The 26,611-nt window shown below is 44.4% G+C and overlaps 1 protein-coding gene across 1 annotated transcript in view; it reads left to right on the plus strand.

The window, feature by feature from the left end:
- Positions 1-26,611, plus strand: part of Pcolce2 (procollagen C-endopeptidase enhancer 2) — a 56,465-nt gene that overhangs the window by 6,166 nt on the left and 23,688 nt on the right. Inside the window, 1 exon segment of the mRNA XM_032909576.1 lies at positions 26,255-26,510. Within this exon segment, the coding sequence (XP_032765467.1) occupies positions 26,255-26,510 (256 nt within the window).

A 26,611-nucleotide genomic window follows, 5' to 3' on the forward strand; every position in this document is an offset into this window, starting at 1 on the left:
TTATACCCAAGGGTAGGGAAAGGGTTCTAAAATTACTTAACTATTATTTGTCTGGAACAGTCTTAGTGGGGTAGATAAAAGAAGGGAATTCTGCCTTAATCACATATTTCCTGGCTTTTGACTGCACATAGGATTTAACATTATGTGGAGACTTAAGTTCTAATCTTAACTATGTTTTTAAATGAATATATACATTTCTCTTTTAAGAACCCAAATAATAGTCATTTAGCCACCTGAATAATATTTTTCCAATGCTAAAGTTAATGTGATCTACATCAGGAAAGCATGGGTGCGTGCGATGAGTAGAACACGTCGACATCTTCATTCAAGCCTGAGAGTTATCCTACGGGGCTAAGGACATTGCGATTACTACTTGTCTTGCTTTTTAAGCTGATAGTTTGTAATTCAGAAAGTTTACTCGTCTTACGATAGATAAGTCCCTCCAGCTAGGGCTCGGTCGTTAAGACACTGGAAGTACGAAGCTTTCCTGTGGCCTCCAGTCCTTTTGGGGTATAAATCTTAAGAAATAAGCACTTTCCCATTGGGGCCCAAGACCACTTTTTCTAAATTTGTTTAGTTTTCTGCTTGCTTTTGAAGGCTTCTGTTGCCTCTTTTTAATTTTGTTTTTTCTTTCCTCTTTCACATGGAAATTAAGTATGTTTTTATCGACAGGAAACCCGATGTTTTATAAATACACTCATTTATTCTGCCTGTATTTTTAGAGCTGTTTTCAATCCAATGCCTTTAAACAGGCTTAATGAACTGACAGGGGAAACATAGAAATGAAGACTTCATGTTTTTCTCTTTTGACAGAAATTCTTTTGACAACAATGTTGCCAATGGAGAAGGCATTTTAAAAAGGTAAACACCCAGGAAGGAATTTTAAAGATGTATCATTAACAGGGCTGAGAGATTTACTTTCATATCCTTGCTTATGATCAGTTCAATTGATGACATGTACCCAGTGGCAAATTCGAATTGGTCCACGACGACTTTGCAAATTCCTTAAAAGCTGTGAGTTGAAGAGAGCAGGCTCCTTTGTCGCGGGGCTATTTGCTGAAGATGAATGCAGCCTCAGGGCTTTACAGCCCTTAGAATCCTTTCCAAACAGTTCTTGGAGTTCTCAGAGTTGAGTGTGCACTTGCAGTTGACTGCTGTGTCATGTTCTTCACACAGAGAGATGCTGTGCATGTGGATTGCTGTCCCTTGAGTCTGAGGAACAGCTTAGGAAAGCCCTCACCCATGCACACTTCAACAGTGCAGTTACGCTTCTGGCTTTCTTTGAATTTCTTACTCTAGGAACTTGGGGGGGAAACCCAAGTGTTTTCTTCAAATCCGTTATTCTTTAAAGCATGAGAGATTCTTGAACAACCAGTGTAGACATCTGTAAGAAGCAGGAGACTTAGAGCACTGTAGAGTCAGAATTGAAGCTTCCTAAGGCATAAGTCCGGCCACTAAATATCTCCTTTCCTTCCCCATCACACCCTAGGCAACCCCCTCAGATGTTCACTCTTGAACACTGTGAATGACCAGATAGTGCTTTCCAAATGTCAAGGGCGAGAGAGACCAGTTCATCAAAGATAGGCTATTACCAGGCCAGAGTGAGAAGAGGGATGGCACATAGAAGCCTGTGGCTGTTTTACTGTTAGGTGGCCCCAGAAATGATAGGGTTTGACCGCGAGACACAGACATGCTAAAATCTCTGGGCTACCACTGATGTCCTCGGAAGGAATCCTAATTCATTAATTCACCAAAATCGCTCATGACGTGCCTATCCGGTGCTGAACTGACTGAACCCAGAAACTGTAATGACGGTGGAAAAATCACACCCCTGAATAGAAGCAGGGAGAGGCATAGTGAACAGGGATCAAAATGGCGGGTCGTTTGTGTGGCATTCCTTGGAGCCTAGAAGAATAAGCATTGGAAAGTCATATTGACACGAGTTTTAATGCTTGTTTACACATTTGCTAGTTTTGTGGTGACGTTCCTGAAGCTGGCACCTTTTGGTTGATGTGAGGGCTGAAGTGGGTATTAGATAGAAGGCCCCTTGGCACAGTGCTAGAGGTGATGTTGATCTTTTTAAACCACTTCTCCGGGGCTGTAAAAAGGAATAAAAGTGTGGTGTTTGTGTAGAACTTGCCTGCAAGCCAACTGGTTTCAAGCTACATGCTAATCCCTTGGGGCATGGCGGGGTCCCATGGGAAACTGCTCACTGTGTCCTTTCTTCATTTAAAATACGATCTTTCATAAGATTTCACCCACAGAGGTGCCTCCAAACCTCCCTTCCCAGCCAACTCCCATCCCAGCACCAACCGAAGGTTCCTCGTGACTTTGAAATTGGGTATTTAGAAGCAGAGAAAGGACTACCAGTGAAACCTGCGAGATAGGGCTGAGCTCAATGGAAAGGCACTTGCCTCTCTTGTGCAAGGTCCTGAGTTCTGCCCCAGGACTACATTAAAGACATTGCGAGTGTGTTTCTGTCTTTCAAAATGTATCCTTCTTTGGCATTCTGAATCACCAGATAAGCTCCTAGTTACACAAACCAGCTCAAACCATTATCAGGATTCCCAGTGAAGACATATCGTGACCTAGTGTCTAAAGTGTAGTTTCTGGAGACAGACTGCTGGGACACATATCCAGCCCTGTACTTGGAGTCTCCAAAGACGGCCTCCCATTGCCATGCCTCCTGGTTTCCCAGTGTCCCCCAGGAGTGAGCAGAAGAGACTTGTGGGAGTGGCCTAGGGCAGAAGAGATCTTGACTTTTGCCTAAGTTGTCTATTCTTCCTTTCCCCTCCCGTTCCCCTTCCTTTCTTTGTTCCTCCCTTCCTTTTCCTCCCTTCCTTCCTTACCCTTTCCTTTTCTTTGTTCTCTATGCTGGGCATCAAACCAAGAGTCACTGACTACAGGGCAGAACGATGGTGAAATTGAGGATAACCTAGGCTATATAGTGAATTTAGGGTCAACCTGGGTTACCTAAGAAGACCCTTTCTCAAAAAAAAAAAAAAACAAAACAAACAAAACAAAACAAAAAAAAAAAAAAACAAAAAAGAAAAAAACCCAATCCAAGTGCCTTTGCAGTCAGAGGGGATGGTTTATTGAGTAAAGCATTGACCAGCAAGCATGAGAACCTAAGTCTAGATGTTCATCTCTCAAGCTAAAATCCTGGTGTAATCCTGTTTAATCCCATCACAGGGTTGGTAGAGACAGGAGGCCCCTTGGAGCTCACTGGCCAATCAGCCTTGCCTATTCTGTGAGCTCCAGGATGTTGGCCTGACTTCCATACATGTATGCACCTACACACATACATGTCCCCCATATACATACATGCACACACACACACATGCATGCATACATGCATCCCAGGTAACATAAGATACTTGTAAGGACCATCCTTCTGTGAGGACATCCATAGAGAGATGGTCAGGCAGCAACCCCAGCTGTGGTCTTCAAAGCTGACTTCTCAGACCTGTTATTGAGAAATTCATCTTAGAGGACCAGGCCTTAAGTAGACTGTTTTCTGCCAGCTTGCAATAACGAAGGAGAGAACTCAAGAGAGATCCATCCATCTGAGGCCAGTGAATCCATGGTATCACAACAGGAGAGGACATTGTTTTAAGCCACAAGGTTTTGAGGAATTCTGTTACGAGCCCTGCATTCCCTAAACAATTATGTCTCAGAGATATGACCTTTGTCTTGCTGGTTATCCGCTTTGTCCCGGGCTTCCTTATCTGTGGAAGTGAATTGTCTTATTCCTTCATAGAACTGTGTTGGGTGTCACGTTATTGCATGGATGGCATTTAGTTCAGTGTCTAGGGGGCCAGAGAGATAGCTCATCAGTTAAGAGCCCTGGTGGCTCTTTCATGGGATCTTGGTTTGATCTCCAACACCTACCTGGTGGCTCAAAACTGGCTGCAACTCCAGCCCAAGGGTGTCTGACACCCTCTGCTGGCCTCTACCAGCACCAAGAACACACATGACACATAAGACATACATGCAGACAAAACACCCATACACATAAAATAGAAATGTTTAAAAAGCGCAACACCTAGCGCATAGTAAACACTAAAGAAATTATTTTTCCATGGACCATATACTGAACATTTACTGTAAGTCAGGCACTGGTGCATTCTGGGATATCATAAGGAAAGTCCTTGCATTAACAGTGCTTGCCTAGAATCAGCGAAACAGGTAGGGATTGGTTGGTGACACTGCTGTGAAGACAACACTCGGGACACGGAATGAGGGTCATGAACTCAGCTGAAATGGGTTTGATGATCTGGTGACTTCTGAGCTGAAACTTGGATGTCACAGAGCATCTTTCCACTTATAGTCCTCAAGAAGTCAAGAGCAGATAATTTAGTTTGTGTGGTAACCTCTCCCCGAGTCTGTTCATAGTAGCTACAGCAAGCCCTCAGGACATCTGCAAACCGACAGGCCTTGCTTGGGGTTAAGGTCCCAGAGCATTCAGGATCCAGGGAGAATCAGTTACAGCTACCTGATCACACTCTATCCTCTTTGTCTGCTTACTAATCTGTGTCCCCTGCCTGACTGAAAGTAGAAAAGCAGCTTGAACAACAACCACAAAGGAAGGAAGGAAGGAAGAAAGGAAGGAGGTAGGTTAGGTTAGGGGGATTCTACTAACACACTACATGTGCAAGTCTCAGCACAGAAACAGCACGGAGAAAACAGAACAACCTGTCTCCTCCACAAGTTAAGAATCCTATTAGGGCTGGAGAGATGGCTCAGTGATTAAGAGCACTGACTGTTCTTCCAGGGGTCCTGAGTTCAATTCCCAGCAACCACATGGTGGCTCACAACCATCTGTAATGAGATCTGATGCCCTCTTCTGGTGTGTCTGAAGACAGCTACAGTGTGCTCATGTACATAAAATAAATAAATCTTCTTTAAAAAAAAAAAAGAATTCCATCATAATGGTAGCTACTAAAAACAACCTAGGAGAACTAGCAATGAATTAAAAAGTATGACTGTAAGTTCAGGCAACTCAAAGAAGATGTGAGTATACTCCAAGGGTTGACGAAGAGATAAATGAAAAAGTCAATCCAAGATGTGAAAATAGAAGTCAGCAAAGAGATGGAGTTGCCGAAGAAAACCTGAACTGAAATGACGCTGGAAAGGAAAAATCACTAAGCCAATGAGCACTCAGGAAAGCTTTACCAAGAAAATGGATCTTAAAAAGTAGGTGAACTTATAGATGCATACAACCCACCAAAGTTAAATCAAAGTTGTCTTAGAGCTTCATTGTTGTGAAGAGACACCGTGACCATGGCAACTCTTATAAAAGAAAACATTTCACTGGAGCTAGTTTACAGTTCCAGAGGTTCAGTCCATTATCATCATGGCAGCATGGCAGCCTGCAGGCAGGCAGACATGGTGCTGGAGGGGCCGAGAAACAGTGTACACACTTCCTCCAACAAGGCCACACCTCCTAATAGTGCCACTCTCTATGTCGAAGCATTCAAACGCTTAAGTCTATGGGGACCAGACCTATTCAAGCCTCTACAAAGGTGAAGTAAGTGACCTAAACAGACCCATAGCAGCTGATATTCTCAGTAATTAAAACAAAAGGTCTCTGAGCTAAAACAAGCTTAGGGCCAGATGAATTCTACCCAGGATAATACCAGACCAGCAAAGAACCAACACCAACATCCTCAAGTCATTCCATAAAACAGAAAAGGGAAGAACATGTCTAAATTCTTTATATGAAGCCAGTGTTACCCTGATACCAACTCCCCAAAAAGATACCTCTTCCAAAAGAGTATAGACCATCAGAGTGTGTCTCTGATGAACACAGCGCCCCATCTCAATAAAATACTTGCAAACCAAGTTTCAGAGTGCATTAAAAATTGTCCAGCATGATCAACTTGCTTTCATCCCAGAGATGCAGGGGTGATTAAACATATGTACACTTATGTAAATCAGTAACTGTAATTCCCCATGTGAACAGACTCGGACAAATCACATGGTCATCTCATTAGGTATAGAAGGGAGTCTATGACAAAATATAGCATCCCTCTATAATACAAGTCCTACAGAATCTAGGAATACTTTAACATAATAAAAGCTATATACAGCTAGCCCACAGCTCACATCATTGTAAATGGAGAAAAACACAAAGCCTTTCTGGTAAAATCAGGAACAAGGCAGGGATTCTCTCTCTCTCTCTCTCTCTCTCTCTCTCTCTCTCTCTCTCTCTCTCTCTCTCTCTCGTCCTGTTCAATACAGTGTTTGAGGTCTTGACTAGAACACCAAGATGAGAGAAGGAGATAAAGGGGAAACAAAGAGAAAAGAAAGAAGTCAAAACACCCTTATTTCAGGAGATAAGATTCTATACACAAAAGACCCCAAAGACTCCAGCCAGAAAACATCTACAGTTGTTAAATACATTTAGAAAAGTGGCAGGATACAAAATTACTAAAATATATATGTATATTTTACATATATGTGTGTGTATTTTATATATATGTATATGTATGTATATATAGAGAGAGATATCTTCAACATATAATTAATATACCACTGTCTTCATATATACCAATCCCTTCATATATAGTAATGGTAAACACACCAAGAGAAAAACAAAACAGAAACAATCCCAACCACCAGCCTCGGAAGAATCTTAGAACAAATCTAACCAAGGAAGTGAAAGGTCTAAACAAGCAAATCTTTAGGACGCTGAAGAAAGAAATACAAGAAGATACCAGAATGTTGAAAGATTTTCCATGCTCTTGGATTAGAAGAATTAATATTGTGAAAATGACCATTTTACCAAAAGCAACCTACAGATTAAGTGTAATCGCTCTCAAAATATGAGTGTAATTTTTTTACAGAAATTGAAAAAATAATCCTAAATTTCATAGGAAAACACAAAAGACCCCGCATAACTAAAACAGCCCAGAACAATAAAAAACACTGCTGGAGATATCATCTGATTTCAAGTTACACTGCAGTAAAAAAACCAGTATGGTACTGATATAAAACAGACACACTGACCAAGGACTAGGATTGAGGGCCTACGATTACACACTCCCATAGCCCTCTGATTCTCCACAAAGAGGCAAACACAACAACAATAAAAACAAAAAACAAACAAAAAACCAAGCTGGAGGAATGGCAGTGTCTTCAACAAATGGTGCTGGTCAAACTGGAGAGTTACATGTGGAGGATTGAAACTAGATCCTTATCTCTCACCCTACACTTATGACTCAACTCCAAATGGACCAAAGATTTCAACCTAGGACCTGACCTGATGATACCCTACATCCGATAGAGGAGAAAAAAGGGAAGTTGGCTTTTAGGCATAGGAAAGGAATTTTTGGACAGGACCCTGGTAACACAGACCTTAAAACAAGTAGGTGCTCATGAAATTAAAAAGCTCCTAGACAATGAAGAAAACAGCCTAGATGTCTATCAATGGATGGATGGATAATAAAAATGTTATATATATGCAATAAAGTATTATTCAGCTGTAAATAAAAATGTTATATTTAACATATATTATATAATGCATGCGGGTGTAGAAATTCATGTCTCAAAGCAACAATTTAAATGGGTGGGGGAAGCTGGCTCCTCTGAAGTGTGCATTTTATTAACTAGGAGCTACTATTTTCTAACCAAATTGACACATCAAACTAGCCATTCCAGTGTCTCTCCATGGTTTTAAACAGAGAAATATGACATAAAGTGACTTTTTTTTTTTTTTGACAAGGTCTCCTATAGCCTAGGCTGGCCTCAAATTTAAGTAGCCAAGTATGACTTTGACGTTATGATCCTTCCGTCCCCACCTCCTCAGTGCTGGGAGTGCAGGCATGTACCAACACTCCTGGTTTTGAGCAATGCTAGGGATTAGAGCCAAATGATTTGGGCGCTGTGCTCCCAATGAGGTGCATCCTCAGCTGTGACTCGTGTTTTCAAAAGCTCTCCCGAGGCTCTGTGGAGAGTACACTGTGGTGTCTAAGGCAGGAGCCTGTTAGGGAACTGTTGCTGTAACTGAGGTGAGACCACGGTAGCTTAGGTCTGCATGGTAGCCAGGATAGTGTCAGTGAAGGTCAGTGACACACACCCACCCCCTAAAAACACACACCCATGCACACACACACACACATTCCCACCCCCCAACAACACACACACCCACACACCCCACACCCATGCACACACCCCACACGCACACACACACACACACACCCCACACACACACACCCACACAGGCACACACACACCCACACCCCCCCACACCCATGCACACACCCACACACGCACACACACACACACACACACCCTCACACACCCACACACACACAAACACACACACACACACACACACACACCAACACACACACACCCTCAGCCCATGCACACACACCCATGCACACACACACAAACCCACACCCCCCAACACACACATCCCCACACCCCACACACACACCCATGCACACACCCACACCCCTCAACACACATACACCCTCACACCCACACACACCCACACATACAGCCACCCACACACCCACGCACACACACCCCAACACACCCATGCACACACACACACCCACACCCATGCACACACCCACGCACACACACACGACACAAGTTTTAAATATGTTGCAATATATTATCTAAATATATACATTGTCAAAATCTGTAAATCTATGCAATCTATAAATTTCTATCTAAATATATTATATATTTAACATATCAATATATAATATCATAATGTATAACATATGTTTTTTTATATATATGTAATCAATATATTGTAAAATAGAATCAAAATTATTGGTGGGCCAGGTATGAGGTTAAAGTGAGAAAAAGAGGAGTCAGGCAGACTTCCAGGCTGGGGCTGAGTAGACTGAAAGGTAGCAGTGTCATCCTCTGTGGCCAGAGCAGCGTTGACAGCAAAGGCCAAACACTTCACTTTCAACCTTCATTTCAGCTGGTGTGCACTGGACAGCAAGTGATGGTGTTGCCCTCAGAACGCCATTGCAAACGCTCCGGCAGTAGAGAGAACAGGAGCATCTAGCAAGCTGCTGCTAATCCTGAATCAGTGCTTTGGGGATTCATGAAAATTAGCAACGTGGTCAGTGGCAGCGGTGAGAGAGCGCAGGTGTTTGAAGCAGCCCTGCAGGAGCTGCTGGCTGGGGGCACTGTGTTCCTGAGTGCTGACTGCCAGAGAGGAAGGTGACTATGCCAGTTCTGGAAACGAAGAGTGAGATCTTGTGACACTATCACTATACTTGCTGAGGGTGGGAGTGCAGTTGTTTCTTCTGTTTTGAGTGTCCTACTCCCGTGTGTCACAGCTGGACCCACCCACACCCTTCCTAAGTGACATTTGGAGTCACTAGTTTACATTGAAAATAAGATGCTAGCCAGGAATGGTGATACACACCTACATTCCAAGCATTCGGGAAGCTGGGGCCAGAAGATTATTGCAAATTTGAGGGCAGCCTGGTGAGGTACATGATGAGTTCCGAGCCAGCCAAGGCTACGTAGCAGAGACCTTGTTTGAAAATAAAAACAAAAGCGAAAGCTATTGGTCTCTTTGAGGTTGAACTGTGTTGCAAAGGCCTTGGGTAGATTTGCAGTATTTCCTAACCCCTGACGTTCTCTTCCCTTGCCAGAGAAATAAATGAGTCAATTACACTATGGGGCGTGTTTTCAAGCCCCACCTAAGAGCTGCAACAAAACATGAAAAATACTTTCTAGTGCTAAACGTTGCCAGGATCCTGTCCACTGCTGTAGCACAGACTGAAATAGAAGGCAGACTAGCCTGATCTGTCCATCAGCTGAGCATGGCAGAGTGCTGGGTTTTGTAAGAAGGAATTATTGTATTACTCTGGGGTTCTTATTTGATTTAGCTCATCAAAACTATCTGAGGAGGACAGGAAGCACATGTGGCATTCTTGACAGCTCACTTGTACAGATAGAGAGCGATGTCAACAACAGTGACGTTAAGGCGAGAGTGATGGCTCGGGTTAAGAGCACTGGCTGCTCTCCTGAAGGACCCGGGTTCGATTCCCAAAACCAACATGCCAGCTCACAGCCATCTATAATTCCAGTTCCAGGGAGACCTGATGCACTCTTTGGGTTTCTAAGGTCACATGGTATGCATGGTGCACAGACATCTATGCAACCAAAACATTCATACATACAAAAATAAAGTTAATACATAAAAATTTTAAAAGCCTTCTTTGAGGTCATTAGCTTTCAATTCCCAGCAACCACATGGTGGCTCACAACCATCTTTAATGAGATCTGATGCCCTCTTCTGGTGTGTCTGAATAAATAAATTTTTTAAAAAAGATTAAAAAAAACAAAGACAAAAACACCATGGCTCAATTAATTTTAGTGTTTGAAAGCAGCTCTCATATAGTTTGTGCTACTAAGATCCATCAAGTATCCTTGGAAGCCAGTTCATTGGCACTGTCCTCGACGATGTTGTCCTAGGGAACAGAGAAACACCCTTAGCTGTCATCCTCCCCTTAGAGCCCAGTATACAACCTGGCACAGACTGGTACAGTGCTCAACAAATATTTGGTTTAAAAAAGTACACACACACACACACACACACACACACACACACACACACACACCTCCCTGCTGCTCCTTTCCCTACCCTCACAGAGCTGAGTTCACTCTTGAAGTGTTTAAGTCCATGTCATTTCTCGAGTGGGTCTCCCTGATCTTGTGATCGTTGGCCAATACAGTCCACACAGGCTGTGGGAGCAGAGATAACAAGCAGGGGTTTCAGAAGCCCTGTGAGTACTTACAGAGATTGGCCACACTGGGACCAGCTATCAGGAGGAAGATCAACTTTACTTAGGGTGATTTGAGGCTCATAAAGTTTTGGGAGACTGATGGCAGGGGTATCTGGGATGGGCGAAGGTCATTGGATGAGGGCTTAGGGTACAGAAATGCCTTATTAGCATAGGGAAGCATTTCAGGAATCTCAGACACCGGACGAACAAGTTCTTATCAGGAGAAAGGAAATTGATCCTGTAATCTCACTAAGGCTAGAGGACACTCCTCTGGTAGAGGGATGTATAGGGGCTTAAAATTCCCCAGACAAAGTCAGAGAAGGAGAAGAGAAGCCCTGCTACTGAAGGGAGTCTCCCATACTGCGCACAGCCCAGAGACTATCTGTCATGGTGGATTTTGACCATAATTAGCAGAGTTTCCCCGCACTTTTGGCTTTATATCCTGCTTCAAGTTTTCTCAGGCCTCACAGGTACTTTCTGAACTGAAGCCAAGAACCACCAGTCTGGGAGAGGATGTAGCTAAGGGTATGTATTCAACAGGAGCGAGGCCCTGGGTTCAACCCCAGACCCACGCGTATAGAAACTGCCACAGCTGTACATGAAAAATCTGCTTCAGAGCCATCAAGGGAGGGAACGATCAAATTCGTCAGGAATAATCCTTCTGTGTATGCTAGACATGGAACTCTTGGCCTTGGACATGTTTGGCAGGAGCTCTATCATGAAATTGTAGCCAGGTCACTAATCAATCTTTCTTTCTTTCTTTCTTTCTTTCTTTCTTTCTTTTTTTAAAGACTTAAAAAAATGTATGTGTACATATGTGTGCCTGGCGAGTCCATGTGCATCACGTGTGCGGGTGCCTGTAGAGGCCAGAGGAGGGTTTTAGATCCCCTGGAATGGAATCATAGGCAGTTGTGAGCCACCTGATTCTGGGTGCTGAAAACCAAACCAGGTCCTCTGCAAGAGTTGTAAAGCACTCTTAACCACTGGCCCATTTCTCTGGCCCCCACCACTGATATTTCTAACATAATTATAAATAGAGTGATGATTATGTCAAATTAAGGATACAGCTGATAAAATTAGCAAAATATGATACACTGTGGCACTGACAAGCTTTCCCGAGAGGTAGCAAGGTGACAGACCATGAGTCAGTAGGTTTCAAGTTGGCACTCAACCAGCAGTTAGTTTATTGTGGTAGACAATTTTTATTGTTTAAAAAAGTTAATCCTGCTTTATGTATATATATTTTGCTTGCATGTGTATCAGTACACGGCTGTGTGCAGTACCCTAGGGGACCAGAGAGGATGTTCGCTCTCTTGGAACACAAGTTAAAGATGGTTGTGAGCCACCATGTGGTTGCTGGGAAGTGAAACCACGTCCTCTTGAACCCAGGTCCTCTGCAAGAGCAGCCAGTGTTCTTAACCACGAAGCCATCTCTCCGCCCTCCACAGTGTTAGCCGTTTAGCCAGTCTTTATCTGTGTTGGTTGAGTGGCAAGCACTGCGTTGAGCTCAGCCGACTGGCACGGCACGTAGGTTGGCTTTCTTCTCTGTGACAAAATAACTGTAAAACCAACTTCGAGGAAGAGTCACTTGGGTTCACACACGGTTCCAGAGGTTTCAGCCAGGGGTCACTTGGCTGCTGTTTCTGGGCCTGTACTGAGGCAGAACATCGTGGTGGGAACTTGAAGTGAAGCTGGGCTGTTTGCTGACTGACAGGCAGGAAGGAGGGAGAAGGAGTAGAGAAGGAAAGGGGGAGGTGGAGAGGCACAAATGCCTCAGTGACCTACTTCATCCAGCCCAGCCACGTCTTAAAGTTTCTCCCACATGGCTTCCCCACATCTCCCACATCTCTAATGGAAAATACCTCCTGGGTCGGCAGAATTAGTCACTGATAATTTCCTTTTTTTTTTTTTTAATTTAAAGACTTAAAAAAATGTATGTCTACATATGTGTGCCTAGTGAGTCTATGTGCATCACGTATGTGCAGGTGCCTAGAGAGGAGGCCAAAGGAGGGTTTTAGATCCCCTGGAATAGAGTTATAGGCAGTTGTGGCAATATTACCAAACATCAAACATAACTGTCAATTCAATGTCATGCATAAGAAAATCCAATGATATCATAGACTAGAAAACAAACAAACAAATAAAGAAAACAAAATAACCCTCCAGCAAGCCAGTTTGTTTCAAAGAGCAGAAACCGGGGCTTCCGACACGGCTGAGTTGTCAGAATGATCGCCTGGCATGCAGAGGTCGCTGAGACAATGGGTCTCCACCTTCAGACCTACCTGTGTTTTAATTCCTGGTTCCTCTTTTATTCTCTGGAAAGCTGTAAGAAGGCTCTCTCTCTCTCCCCCTTTTCAAGACAGGGTCCTGGAACTCATTCTGTCGACTAGACTCTTCTCAAACTCAAGAGATCCCCCTGCCTCTGCATCCCGAGTTCTGGGATCAGACACGTGAGCCCCACCCCTATTTGACTTTTTGTTTTGTTTTTGTTCTTGTTTTTTGGTCTTGTTGTTGTTGTTGTTTCATTTTGTTTTGTTTTAATCTCTTTAAAATCATGGCTGATGATCATGAAGCAGTCTGTGTTTTAATCCATGTAGCAAAGCGGACCATTTCATCAACGTGGCCAAAAGCTTCTGCTGAGGGCAGACCAAGTGGAACCCCTGCCCAGCCTGGCGCTGTACCAGTTTTCAGTGTCGTGTGTCAAGAGAAAGTCTGAACAGCCTCCATTTCCCTAGAAGCACCCTGATGGGGCTATAGTTGGTTTAAAACAAAACAGAGTTATGGCCGATTGAGAAATGAAAGGGAGACATGTTCAGGGCTGGGACATTCTCTTTGCGGATCTGAGTTCACTGTTGTTTTGGGTAGAGTGATCTCATTAAAGAAGCCTGCTAGGTGCCCTGCCAATTGGCATAGAGTAGATGTGCAAACCCAGATTTCCTGTGTGCCTCAGATACCCATCTTATTTTTGGTTAAGTTTTTATTCTTTTTTTTCCTAGATTCTAAAAGTGCTCTAGGATTGACAATTTAGAAAAACCAGATAAAAATTTGAATGGATTTTGTTTATTTCAAGACAGGGTTTCTCAGTAACAATCTTGGCTGCCCCAGCACTCACTTTGTAGACCAGGGTGACCTTGAGATCACAGAGATCCACCTGACTTTGCCTCCCGAGTGCTGGGATTACAGGAGTGTGCTCCCAAGCATGGCTGGAATAGACTTTTAAAGGATGAATTAGTTTGTTTATCTTGATTTTGTGTGTATGGGTAGTTTGCTTGCATGTATGTCTGTGTACCATGTGCACACTGAATGCTTTTGGAGGCCAGAAGAGGGTGTCAGATCCCCTGGAACTGGAGTACAACACTTGTAAGCCACCATGTGAATGCTTGGAAATGTAACTGGGTCCTTAGTGGCAAGTGCTCCTAACCACTGAGCCATCTCTCCGGCCCTTCGAATAGACATGTTATCAAAAGGTAAATGTGTGGCCAGTAGATGTATGAAGAGGTGAGTAGCATCATTAGCTTCTGGAGAAGTTTAAACAGAAAATATAATAAATACAGATGCCACCCGTATGGAAATGGCAGTCATCAAAAGACAGACTAGAGGGACTGGGAGGACAGCTCTGCCAGTAAAATCCTTTCTATGTGAGTGTGAGAGCCTGGTTTTAATCTCTAGCCTCCACATAAAAAGCTGAGTGTGGGACAAGCTGGGGAGACAGAGACAGGATTCCTAGCACTTCAGTGGATCTCAATGAATCAGTGAACTCCATGTTCATAAAAAAAAATAAGATAGAAAGTAATTAAAGGAGACAGACACTAGACATGAGCACATGACACACAGAGACAGATAGACACAGAGACACAGAGAGACAAAGACAGACGTAGAGACACAGAGACAAAGACAGTCTTAATTTTTCATAGAAAAACAGTTTCTTTTAAAGTTAAACATTTACCACCTGGCCCCGCAATGACCCCACAAGTGCCAGAAAAGTGACAATATGCATTCAGAAGACTTGTGAGAGGCTGAACACAGACACATTGTTAACAGCCCCAAAGTAGATATATTCCAGATAGCAATCAACTGATGAATGGACAGTCAGGGTGTCCATTCAATGCATCGTGATTCAGTCACAAAAGGAACTTGGTACTCACTGCTATGGCAGCGTGGATGGATCTGAGGACACTATGCTAAGTGAAAGAAGCCAGATGCAAAGACCTCACATCACATGATTCCATGTTCATGAAACATTCAGATAAAGCGGGAATGTAGCTTCCTGGGGCTGGGATGGGAGCTCAGACTGACTGCAGTTGGCATGGGAGTCTCTTTCAGGGCTGGTGATAGAAATGTTCTGGAATTGGATGGTAATTGCAGTTGTGAAACTACATAAACTTACCAGACGTCGTTGGAATGTACGCTGAGTGAATGAGTTTGTAGTTTGTAATCGTACCTAAACAGAGCAGTTGTTTTTAAGATTATAAAAGGGGTGGAGCTTCAGATGGACAAACTTTGGCCTGACGACACTTGGGATATCAGGGGACCGTGGGATCCTGCCTAGGGATTATGGCCTAGGGTGGGGTGAGGACAACAGCACCCCCTATACCTGCCTTCCTGGGATGTGTGGTCCTGAGAACCGACTCCATTGATTAAGACCTCCCACAACATCCCATACCTCCAGTCAGCCCTTCAGGCAGCTGAGGGCTTTACTCTTTCTGTGAATTAAAGCCAAGCCCTGCAATGGAAGAGCTAAAAACACAGACAGGAGACACCTAGAGAGGTGACAGACACCTTGGACACTTTTCCCTGCACTTACAGTGACCTGTCCAGCCAGATGCATCACACGCTCTGCACAGAGACAGAGCTGAGCCTCCTCTGTCCTCTGTCTTCTGTCTCCACTGGTGTCTTTATGGTTGTTCCTAAGTGTGGTGTTGTCACCGAACATTTAAGAACATTTAATTAAGTGTCACACCATCTGAGCAAAGTGATTCACTCTCTGCCTTCCCTCCTCCTCTGGGAATGCTGGCATTTGTTTAAATAGCTAGTTTATCTGCTTTTCTTCTGGTTTTCTTTCAATTACCTTTTTAAAAAGCTATTTGGGCGAGGCTGTCTAAATGGGAGGTAATTTAGTTATTTTGAAGAGAATTTATAACAAAGTTAGCTAGGTTTCTTCCTCACCTCCCAGGCCCCTCCTCCTTCCTCACCCTTGGATTTTTAAAAAATGTTACTTATTTATTTTTATTTTATGTACATTCTGTACAAGATACATTCTTGTGACATGTATCTTCTAGAACTGGAGTTACAAATAGTTCTATGTAGGGCGTGGCTCTGATGTTTTGATCGGGAATCTGCATGTGAACGCTGAAGGTCTTGTTCCCCAATTGGTTCTTGATCGATCAATAAAAATGTTATTGGCTAATGGCTGGGTAGAATAGGTGGGACTTCCAGGTTCCTGCATGTTGTCTAGCAGACACAGGCGAGGAGAAAATATTCACTATGCTTTAGAGGGAGGAAGAGTCACGAGCCTTGGGAGATCTAGGGTAGAGTGGCCATTGACCCCTTCCCTGACTGGATCTGGGGTAGCAGGCAGTAGATTGGAAACACAACTAAGATGAGGGTAGATTTAGAGTGCCGAGAGCAAGGGCTAAAATAACTGAACAACCAAAGTTAGGGCAGATTAAGAGATGTTGACCTGGTAGTGAAAAGAACGGCGCAGTAGCCAAGGAAGGCTTAGAAGATCCCAGCCATTGAGCTAAAACATCAAAAGTGTGTGTGTGTGTGTGTGTGTGTGTGTGTGTGTGTGTGTGTGTGTGTGTGTGTCTTTCATCAGAGGATCTGAGGGAACCTGGGTGGGGCTGGTAGCACCGTCTGCCCAGAGCTTAAAGCAGGATAGTAGAAACTACATGCTACAGCTCTGAGCTGCCATGTGCGTGCTAAGAAGGGAATCCACGTCCTTTGGAAGATTAGCCAGTGCTCTTAACCTCTGAGCCATCTCTCCAGCCCCTTTACCCTGGGAAACAGGGTCTCACTATGTATATAACCCAGACTTTGATGTCACAATCATTCATTCTGCCAAGGCTTTCTAAGTGGTAAGGGTTCTTTTGCTTGCTTTCTTTCCTGGTTTTTGTTTGTTTGTTTGTTTGTTTGTTTGTTTGTTTTTGATGAAGATTCGCTATGCCCTAGAATTCACTAGGTTCTAGACTAAGTTGGTTTCGAACTGGCTTCTGTCCTTCTGCCTCTGCTTCCAAATGCTGGGATTATAGGCTTGTCCAGCATGTACTCTAAGCATCCTTGAGCTATTGGCAAGAGCTTAGTGGGGGAGAAATAAGGAAAGGCAAGAGCTATGCGGTCAGTCATTGTTGCCATACTGGTCTAGCTGGTCTGGTTCTCAAGTCTGCTTCTTCAGGGTCTTGCTGGCCTCAGAAAGTCTATTGCCTCGGAGATTGGTAATGGTGGTTCTCGTCACAACATCTTGCATGTAAGACTCATACTCTTGGAATTCAAGATAAGCTGAGGCAAAAATGACTCCCAGCAGGAGAGAGCAGGTTAGGGAGCCCAAACTGGAGGTAGACAAGGCTAGGACCTTTGTGGCAGCCACCCTAAGTGTTTAGATACTGTAACGTATGCCTATAACATCTTAAACTATACATTTTCAAAAACAAACTATTGTTCCCTTCCTCTCTGCCTGTCCTCTAAAATGAAATACCACAGCTCGTCTTCTCCTGGCTGCTTTTCTATTTCTGATGGCGCCCGTGGGGCTTACTACCTCCAGGGTATCCTTGAAGTGTCCCTTACCTGATCTACTGCAGCCTTAAATAAGCTCAGCTTCCCCTGTAATGACCACAATGAACTCAAAATAACAATGATTTCATCTTTCTTCCTTTTTCTCTGTAATCTGTGTGTATGCTCCTACCAAATTGGCATGAACTGATTGCATTCTGTGTAGAAGGATCGAGAACGGGGATTCAGACAATGTTCTTGTGTAACTTTTCTGTTCAAATGCCGGGACTGAGGAGATACCCCTGTGTATAGAGCGCTGTGTCAGTCTGATGGCCTGCGTTTCTATCCCCCAAACCCAATTAAAAGCCAGAAGTAGTAGTGCAGGTGTCTGTCACCATAGCATGCTTATGAGAAATGGGACGTGGAAACAAGAGAGCTTCCAGAAACTCGAGGGCTAGCCTGGTTTGCTCGGTAGCAAAGAGTGTATCTCAGACAAAGTACAAGAATCAACACCTAAACTTATTCTCTGACCACCACAACACACACAGGAACCTGTTCACGCTTTGCATTCATGTATGCCCCCCTCTCCCTCCCTCCTTCCCTCCCTCCTCCCCTCCCTCCCTCCTTCCCTCCCTCCTCTTCCCTTCCTCCTTCCCTCCCTCCTCCCTCTCTTTCTGGCTCTTTCTCATCACACACACACACACACACACACACACACACACACACACACACACACACACACGCACTAATAATAGTAAGATAATATGAACTATCCACAAATCTTGAGTTCATCAATTTCTACGAATCTATTCTGCATCGTGTAGTTACCTACATGATAGCAGAACGGATGTTCCAGAGGAGAAATGGAAGCCCCAGGCCGCTGATGCCTGTATTGAGAGGATTTAGCGCTAAGACTCGGCACACTAAGTGAGCCTCAAGAAAAGCCATTACTACGGTTAGGAAAACAAAGTCTATGAGAAATGTGACGTTAGCTCAGCTGCGATGTCTGCACGAGGGTGGTGCTGGGGATTTTGAATATTGATTTAGCTAGGAATTGAACGGAGGGGCGGGTGGGGGAATTCTAGGAGGCACAAAAGGTAATGATTAAAGGAGGTAAATCAAGAACGAGCAGTGCAGGCTGCAGTTTTCCACAAGGAGGTGAGTAATCCTCGTCTCCTGTGAGGACCCAGCCTACTGGGGCTGGGAAGACTGCGTGGACTGGTGCTTCCCACTACAGCTGGAGTTCAGTCGGCGGTGGGCAATGATATTAATCTTCACAGAGAAATTAGGTTTTCAAACCATTGAGCTCTCTCTTGAGGCACTTTTACGCAGCCATGGAAACCCACTTTTCTCACGGAAGAGGACACTGGGTGCTCATTTGTGAATAATCTGTTTTCACCATTCTGTTACCTTGCTGTGACTCTCCTAGTCTCAGAAGGAAAGGGCTTTATTTCTTTTTTCTTTCAGTCCCAGTAAAACAGCATTGTGGTTTTATATTCAGAATCCACTGCAGGTCTGTCCGGTTAAACTCCAGATGACAGAAATATTCTTGAAAATGGCATTTCTTTATGCCCCTTTCTTTGGGTCATTAGACAGAAGTAAGCTCTACCATATGAAGGTTGGGGGAGTGGCAGATTACCCTATGATCCAAGAAGAAAGCACCAGAGGCTGGGGGAGCACGCGGTTGGTCAGGTTCTGCTGCGGAATCCGTTCATTCAAGCGCATGTGTAAAGCCAGGCATGGCGGCTGGAGCTTGCTGTCCAGTAGGCGTAATTGGGAAGTCCCAGGCCCCAGTGAAAGACTGTCTCAAAGGACAAAGTGGGCAGCTCCTGGAGAGCAATGCCTGGGTGACCTCTGGCTTCCACACTCATGTACGCCGGCACATACATGCACACCTGCACATGCACGCACACCTGCGTATATATGCGCAATTGCATATACATGTGCGCCTTCATATAAATGTGTGCCCATATGCACATACACACATATTTGGAAATGAACACACACAAAGAAAGCTGCAGGGCCGTATGACAAAAAAGACTCCACCGGTAAAAGGCTCCTCTGGCTTTTATTTCTGCTGTGCTTAAAAATAGCTCTAACGTGGGCCAATTGTTTAATGTAGGGACACTTTTCCCTCCACAAATCTCCACCAATTGTGTCTATCTTGTTCTGGATTAACTCATCCTGACAACTTCTGGAGACCTGAAGGAATGTCCTAACATGACTTTTTGAAGAAGTGGAGAAATTGGCTTGCTTTGGTTGTATGAAACCTTCTGTGCTTATCTATCAAGCATTGTGTACAGAGAGAAGTTACCACCCCTGCTTTTAAAACTCACAATCCTGTACACTGAGAGAGTGTAACAAAGGAGATGGGGTGGGACGGGCATATCCACCTAGCCGTAGGTGCCCCTCTCATCTCAGTGAGATCTAGCCTGCCAGAAAGGTGGTGCTAGGCTCTGGGTCATGTGCATTCTTTTTTTTTTTTTGGTTCTTTTTCGGAGCTGGGGACCGAACCCTGGGCCTTGCGCTTCCTAGGTAAGCGCTCTACCACTGAGCTAAGTCCCCAGCCCCGTGCATTCTTGAAGTTCAATTCTTCCCTCTCTCTTGGCTATGACTATGTCTTAGCCAGGGTTTCTATTCCTGCACAAACATCATGACCAAGAAGCAAGTTGGGGAGGAAAGGGTTTATTCAGCTTACACTTCCAAATTGCTATTCATCACCAAAAGAAGTTGGGATTGGAACTCAAGCAGGTCAAGAAGCAGGAGCTGATGCAGAGGCCATGGAGGGATATTTCTTACTGGCTTACCTCTCCTGGCTTGCTCAGCTTGCTTTCTTATAGAATCCAGGACCACCAGCCCAGGGACGGCACCACCTACAATGGGCTGGGCCCTCCCCCCTTGACCACTAGTTGAGAAAATGCCTTACAGCTGAATCTCATGGAGGCATTTCCACAACTGAGGCTCCTTTCTTTGTGATAACTCCAGCTTGTGTCAAGTTGACACACAAAACCAGCCAGTACAGACTGTGTACTTCCCTGAAGTTTAATGCACATGATAACCAAACAGCCCAGAGAAGCCCCAAAACTATTCTCACCTGAGATGGAATTAAATAAAATGAAGGTGGTTAAAGTTTCCTTCATTACTGTCTCCACCTCACGGACCTTCCCAGCGTCCTGGCCCCTCTGCTGTGTTTCTGTCACTCAGACAGATCTCAGAGGGGAACTGTCTGGCTGTGCACTGCGGGGCTGAGAACATACGGGAGGCCACAGTAAGATGTGAGGTGACTGGTTGTCTGCCAAGGGGAGAGGAACAGTGGGTTCTGAAGGGGAAAGTGGGACCATAATTCCACCGAGATACGGTTGAGGGAGTGTGGGAGGCAGGTTCCTAGAGAAGATGTGTTTGCCCCAACTTTGAAATTGGGGTGAGACTCAGTGATTGGAGAGGAAGAAAGAATGTATTCCAGGAAGGGAAAATGAGCATGAGGTAGAGAGGAGGAGGGGATCAATATATTTTCTCAGGTCAAGAAATATTGGTAACTGCTGGATGTGTCATATCCCTGCTGCTCAGCCAGGTAAAGGAGCCAAGTAATGAGGGTGGGATTTAGAGACTAAATTTAGAGCCGTTGCTATAGCCTGTAGTGTGGATCTTGAACACACCCTGAAAGGGCATGTATTGAAGCCTTGCTGCTCAGTCTGGGGTACCATAGGACACTGGTTCTCAACCTGTGGGTCTTGACCCCCTTTAGGGATGGAAGGACCCTTTCACAAGGGTCACCTAAGACCATAGGAAAACACAGGTATTTACATTGCAATTCATAAGGGTAGAAAAATTACATTTATGAAGTAGCAGTGAAAATAATTTTATGCTCTGGGGTCATCACAACATGAGGAATTGTGTTAAAGGGTCGCAGGATTAGGGAGTCTGGAACCACTGCATTAGGAGATGGCAGCCCACAGAAGGAAATTAAGCCAGTGGGTCATCTGATGGCTAGTGTTATATCAACGTGACACAAGCTAGACTCATTTGAGGAAAAGGACCCTCAATTGGGAAAATGCCCCCACCTGAGTGGCCTTGTGGTATGTTATTTAATTAGTGATTGAGGTGGGAGGGCCCAGCTCATTGTGGGTGGAGCCATTCCTGGTCCTATAGTTTATGAGAAAGCCAGCTGAGCAAGCCAGAAAGAACACCCTTCCATAGCCTCTGCGTTAGTTCCTGCCTCCAGGTTCCTGCTTTGAGCTCCTGCCGTGGCGTTCCTTGATGACAGACTATAAACTATAAGATGAAATAAAGTTTTTCACCACGACTTACTTTTGACCATGATACTTTATCAGAGCAATAGACATTCTAACTAAAGCAGGGCGATCATTTCCATAATGGGAAAATCGAGGTCTTGGCCCCTTCATGTTTCTTTCTTTGATTCCTAGTTGCAAGGGGTCCGTCTCTGCATTACCACATGCTCCTGATGTGTGATGTGTGGCTTCATCACGGGCTAAGAAGCAGCAGCGTAACCCTGAGAGCATCATCCCAGACAAACGCTTTCTTCTCTTACTGTTCCTCCTCTTGGGCGTTCTGTCACCGTGATGGAGACCTGGCCAGCACGGGGTGCCCTAGTTTACTCTACATTGCCTCATTTTTGTGATTAACCCAAATCGTCCATATCCTCTTAAACATGAGTTGTCTTTAACTGACTGCAGCTTGCCACGTAAAATCTACGTATCTGTCATGGGGCAAAGCCGTCTCTCCCTTGGCTGTTTTCAGAGCCCACTTTATTTGGGAGGCACACCAAGCTGTCTGCAAGGAATGCATGGACACCTAAACAACAAAGATGGCAGATGTGTGTGGTGGCGGTGTTGGGGGGGAACAGCTGGCACATGCCACAACCCAGAATACTAACATAAAATGCAAGCAGCTCCCCAAACTCCAGAGACCTCACACAGCATGAGGTTCTCCTGGCTCACCATGCAGCTGTGAGCGGCTTCTCCTGGGCAGCTGCCTTCGGGCACTAACTCCTGCCTGCATGGCTGTGTCATCTGCTACAACCTCCTGTTCCCTCCGCTGAGTCCTTTCCTTAAATCCAAAACAGGACTCCAAGGAGGTTATGCAGAATATTCGATATGCCACTTCTACCAACATTCTACTGGCCTGGACCTCTTCCCATAGCCTCAGTCTCCCTGCAAAGGAGTCTGGGAAATATAGATGTCCCGTGTGTTTGGAGAGAGGGTATGAGCTTAAGAAGTTTCCCTTCAGTATCTACCACAGCCAGGGTACGGGGAAACACAGCAGGGTGCAAACCTTGGGCTCGGCCACTGACTTGCTAAATGGCCTCAGACAGTCATTATATTGTAACCACTGTGCTGTCTCTTCCTTGTCTTAAGACTAGTAATGTTCGCTCTGTACCTTTAAGTGGGTTAACGTTTTTATATAATTGTATCCATGGAAGTAGGAATTACAGCCTGCCACTTTTTTCATTTTTTAAAAATATCACCAGGATCTAGCCATTTGCCCAATGGATATTTTTCCAAGAACCATGCTAGCTAGCTACAGATAAATCGTGCTCTCTGTATCATGCTTGCTGGTGGTAAGGTGGGGGCTGAATAATCTGTGAAGAAGTAGTATAGCTGTGTGAGGCATATATGTATATGTTCGTATATGCTGCCTTGAAGGGCTCAGGGGGCCTCTCTGAAGAAGTAATACTTGAGCTGAGAGCTAAGATAAAGTGAATCATATCAGGAAGAAACATTGTCGGGGGGGCCTGGGCTGGGAGCCATCTTTGGAGTGTTCCTCAAGCAGGGAAGAGGCCTGCATGGAGGCTGAACTGTATGACAAGGAAGACCCATGAGATAGAGGCTGGGTGATGCAGCCTCTTGTCTCCTCTGTACCTCAGTTTCCATCACCCTGGGGAATATGGGGCAGCAACTTCAGAGAGTCACTGGCAATGGTTGCGAAGAGAAAATGTATACATTGTAGCAATGTCCCTGACACCTGGAGTTCAGGTTTATTGTGGTTCCAAATGCAATGGGAACGTTGTGGGATGGTTTCCAGTGGGGCAGTGTGACAAGTCTCTGTGGACTCCAGGAATATGTTCCCTTACTCCTAGACGTGAAAGGAATTTAATGTTTTTGTTGAAATTTCCAGGAACAAAAGGAAATGTTCACAGCTGTACACTATTTCTATGCATTAAAATATGTTCTATTTTCTAAACATGGACAAGATTTCCCTTTAAAATAGTTTTGAGAGAGGCATGGGAGGGGACCTAGTGTTTTAAATAATATTAATAATATTAAAAGAAAAATAGAAAAAAATAGTGTTGAGATATCCACAGGCTATATATGATCTTGTGAGTTTCTGATTTATTCCCATCTTGAAAGGTAGCCAAATACTTATGCATCCCTTTAAGGAAAAGTTTTCTGGACTGCGTGCAGGATGCATGTGCAGGGTAGCAATGGAACGTCTTTCTTCCCACGCTTGATGTGAATGAATTGCTCTGAGCGTTAGAGCATGCACCATGCCAGTTGTAAGAGAGAAATCCTGGAGGCTGGAAACGGCTCTTTTAAAAAAGACAGACATGTTGCAGAAACACCATTTCTCTCCAAGTACACAGTGAGGTGTTGGGGTAGGAGAGTGCAGAATCAGGAACAGAACCATTTTTTACAGTTGTGTCCTCCACCGTGAAGCTGACTGCAGATTTGCATTGAAAATGCAAACCACCAACTTAGAATGCCCTTCCCCTGTTTGCTGGCAAGGGCCTTGCCATCAAGTGACTTGGCAAGTGTGCCTATGACAATAAGGACGTCCCAGGGGCTTGTGGGTGAACTGAGGTCACTGTTGCACCCGTTGGCAGTCGGCCCGCACAGGACTCAGCTGTTGATTGGAAAAAGCACGGACACGGGATTGTTTCTCCTCCAGGCAGATAATGAATCCCCTAGCCAATATCATCTCGCAAAACAACAGCTTCATCTAATTGGCAACAAAACAAATAAATAATTGTCAAGTGTCTGCACCATACGCCATGGTTTAGAGAAGATTTGGGATTAAAACATTTTGAAAGAGCAATGCCTTGCCTTTGTGAGAACCCCTAACCATCAAACTGCACTTTCTATAAATCTCTGGAGTTTCTGATACTTGGACAACAGTGGAAGTATTAGCAATTGCAGTGCAACTGGGGGGTAGGGAGGTTATTCGGTAGAGTCCTTGCCTAGGAAGCATAAGGCCCTGGGTTCGGTTCCTGGCACATACATCACAGATTGGTGGCACATGACCATAGTCCCAGCATGTGGGAAGTGGAGACAGGAGGATTCAAATTTTATGGCATCCAAAGTTACATAGCAAGTTCCAAGCCAGCCTACACCACCTGAGACCCTGTCTCAAAGTTGGGGCCAAAAAAATGCCCTCCTGGGATTTTTCCACTACACTTTCTACTGAGGGTTATGTATATGGCTTTGACACAAAAATTAAATGTCATCGAAAATACATTATATTACTGTAGTCAAACGAAATGTGCCCTGGGGAAACCAGATTAGTGTTGGTGTACCTCTGACCTTCAACTCTGAGGCCCTTAGTTAAGATGAACACAGAACGAGTCAGCACAGACTCGTGGGTGTGCATTTCCACCACTGACCTCTGTCATGTCATGAGTACATTTTTACAGAAGAAAGTCCTGGCCGAGAACACATGTGGTTGAAGAGATAAAGCGGGTGATTCAAACTTTAGGGCTGAAAACTGAGAAGGAAGAAAGTAAAAGACTAGGTGAGCTGTGACCCATGACAAGCCATCCCGCCAAAGCCTTTTGGAGACATTTCTCCTCCTTACTCACAGGGCAGAGGAGGAAGTCTCATAAGAATTGCATGTAGGAATTCTGGTGAGAAGATAAAGGGAAAGATCACCCTTTTAATCGCTGCGCATAGTAATTCAGGTTTACTTGGCCAACACACTTTCCACCCGAGGAAACCAAACAAAAAAATGTTCTAAAGCTTAGTGATTTTAAGAAAAGATGACTCAACACGTATCCAATTAACTGAATAAAGATTTTGGTCTGTAGGGTTTTGGTTTTTTTTTTGTTTTTTTGTTTTGTTTTGTTTTTTTTGTTTTTTTTCTGGCCTCAATTGAACTATCTGAAAATTAACTATACTATTGCCAAATAAACCTTTAACATTGAACTTCCCAGAAGCACATTGTGTAGAGGGGTTTTTCTTTTGTTTTATTTGAAAAAAAATAAAAGATGTTTCAAAGTGTTCCTTTCCAGGCAACATGTCTAGGTAGCTTGGTATTTTAGAATTTGTAAAAATGTATTAATAAAAATGAGTCAGAACTGGTATTCTTTATAAACAACAACACTAGCTAATGAGATTGATCTAGTATTTTGTAGCTTTGTTGAGATAAATTCCTTGTTTGTTTGTCTGTTTGTTTGTTTGTTTTTCCAGACAGGGTTTCTCTGTGTCACCCTGGCTGTCCTGGAACTCACTCTGTAGACCAGTCTGACCGCAAACTCAGAGACTGTCCTGCCTCTGCCTCCCGAGTTACGGGCTGTGTTTTTGTTCAGGAGTATCTTGCTAGCTTAGTTCAGACCTGAGAAGGAAGTTAACTCTGGTTCATTTACTTATTCATTTACGAGTGTGCGTTGCTGGGATGGAACCCAGTACTTCACGGGAGCGAGGCAAGGACTCTGCCCTGAAGCACATCCCCAGCCTGGCACTGCTGCCTTTAGTGCTGACAGCTCACAGATGTTGCTGCTTTTACACAGTTTTAACTCTGCCTTTTTTTTCTTTCTCTCTTGACAGGTTCCTGAGGGCAAAGTGGTCGTTCTGAATTTTCGATTCATAGACCTGGAGAATGACAACCTGTGTCGCTATGACTTCGTGGACGTGTACAACGGCCACGCCAATGGCCAGCGCATCGGGCGTTTCTGTGGCACATTCCGACCTGGATCGCTCGTAGCCAGTGGCAACAAGATGATGGTACAAATGATTTCCGACGCCAACACCGCTGGAAGTGGCTTCATGGCAACGTTCTCTGCCGCTGCGCCAGATGGAAAAGGTAGCCGTTTTCACACAGGGGCAGAGACCTAATGGCGGCCAGTCGTGGGGATCTGTTACCTGTTGTGTGTCAGGTGCTGTTCTTGGTACTTTATATGTGGT

The sequence above is a fragment of the Rattus rattus genome, chromosome 8, assembly GCF_011064425.1.
Source record: "Rattus rattus isolate New Zealand chromosome 8, Rrattus_CSIRO_v1, whole genome shotgun sequence".
Classification (NCBI taxonomy): Eukaryota; Metazoa; Chordata; class Mammalia; order Rodentia; family Muridae; genus Rattus; species Rattus rattus.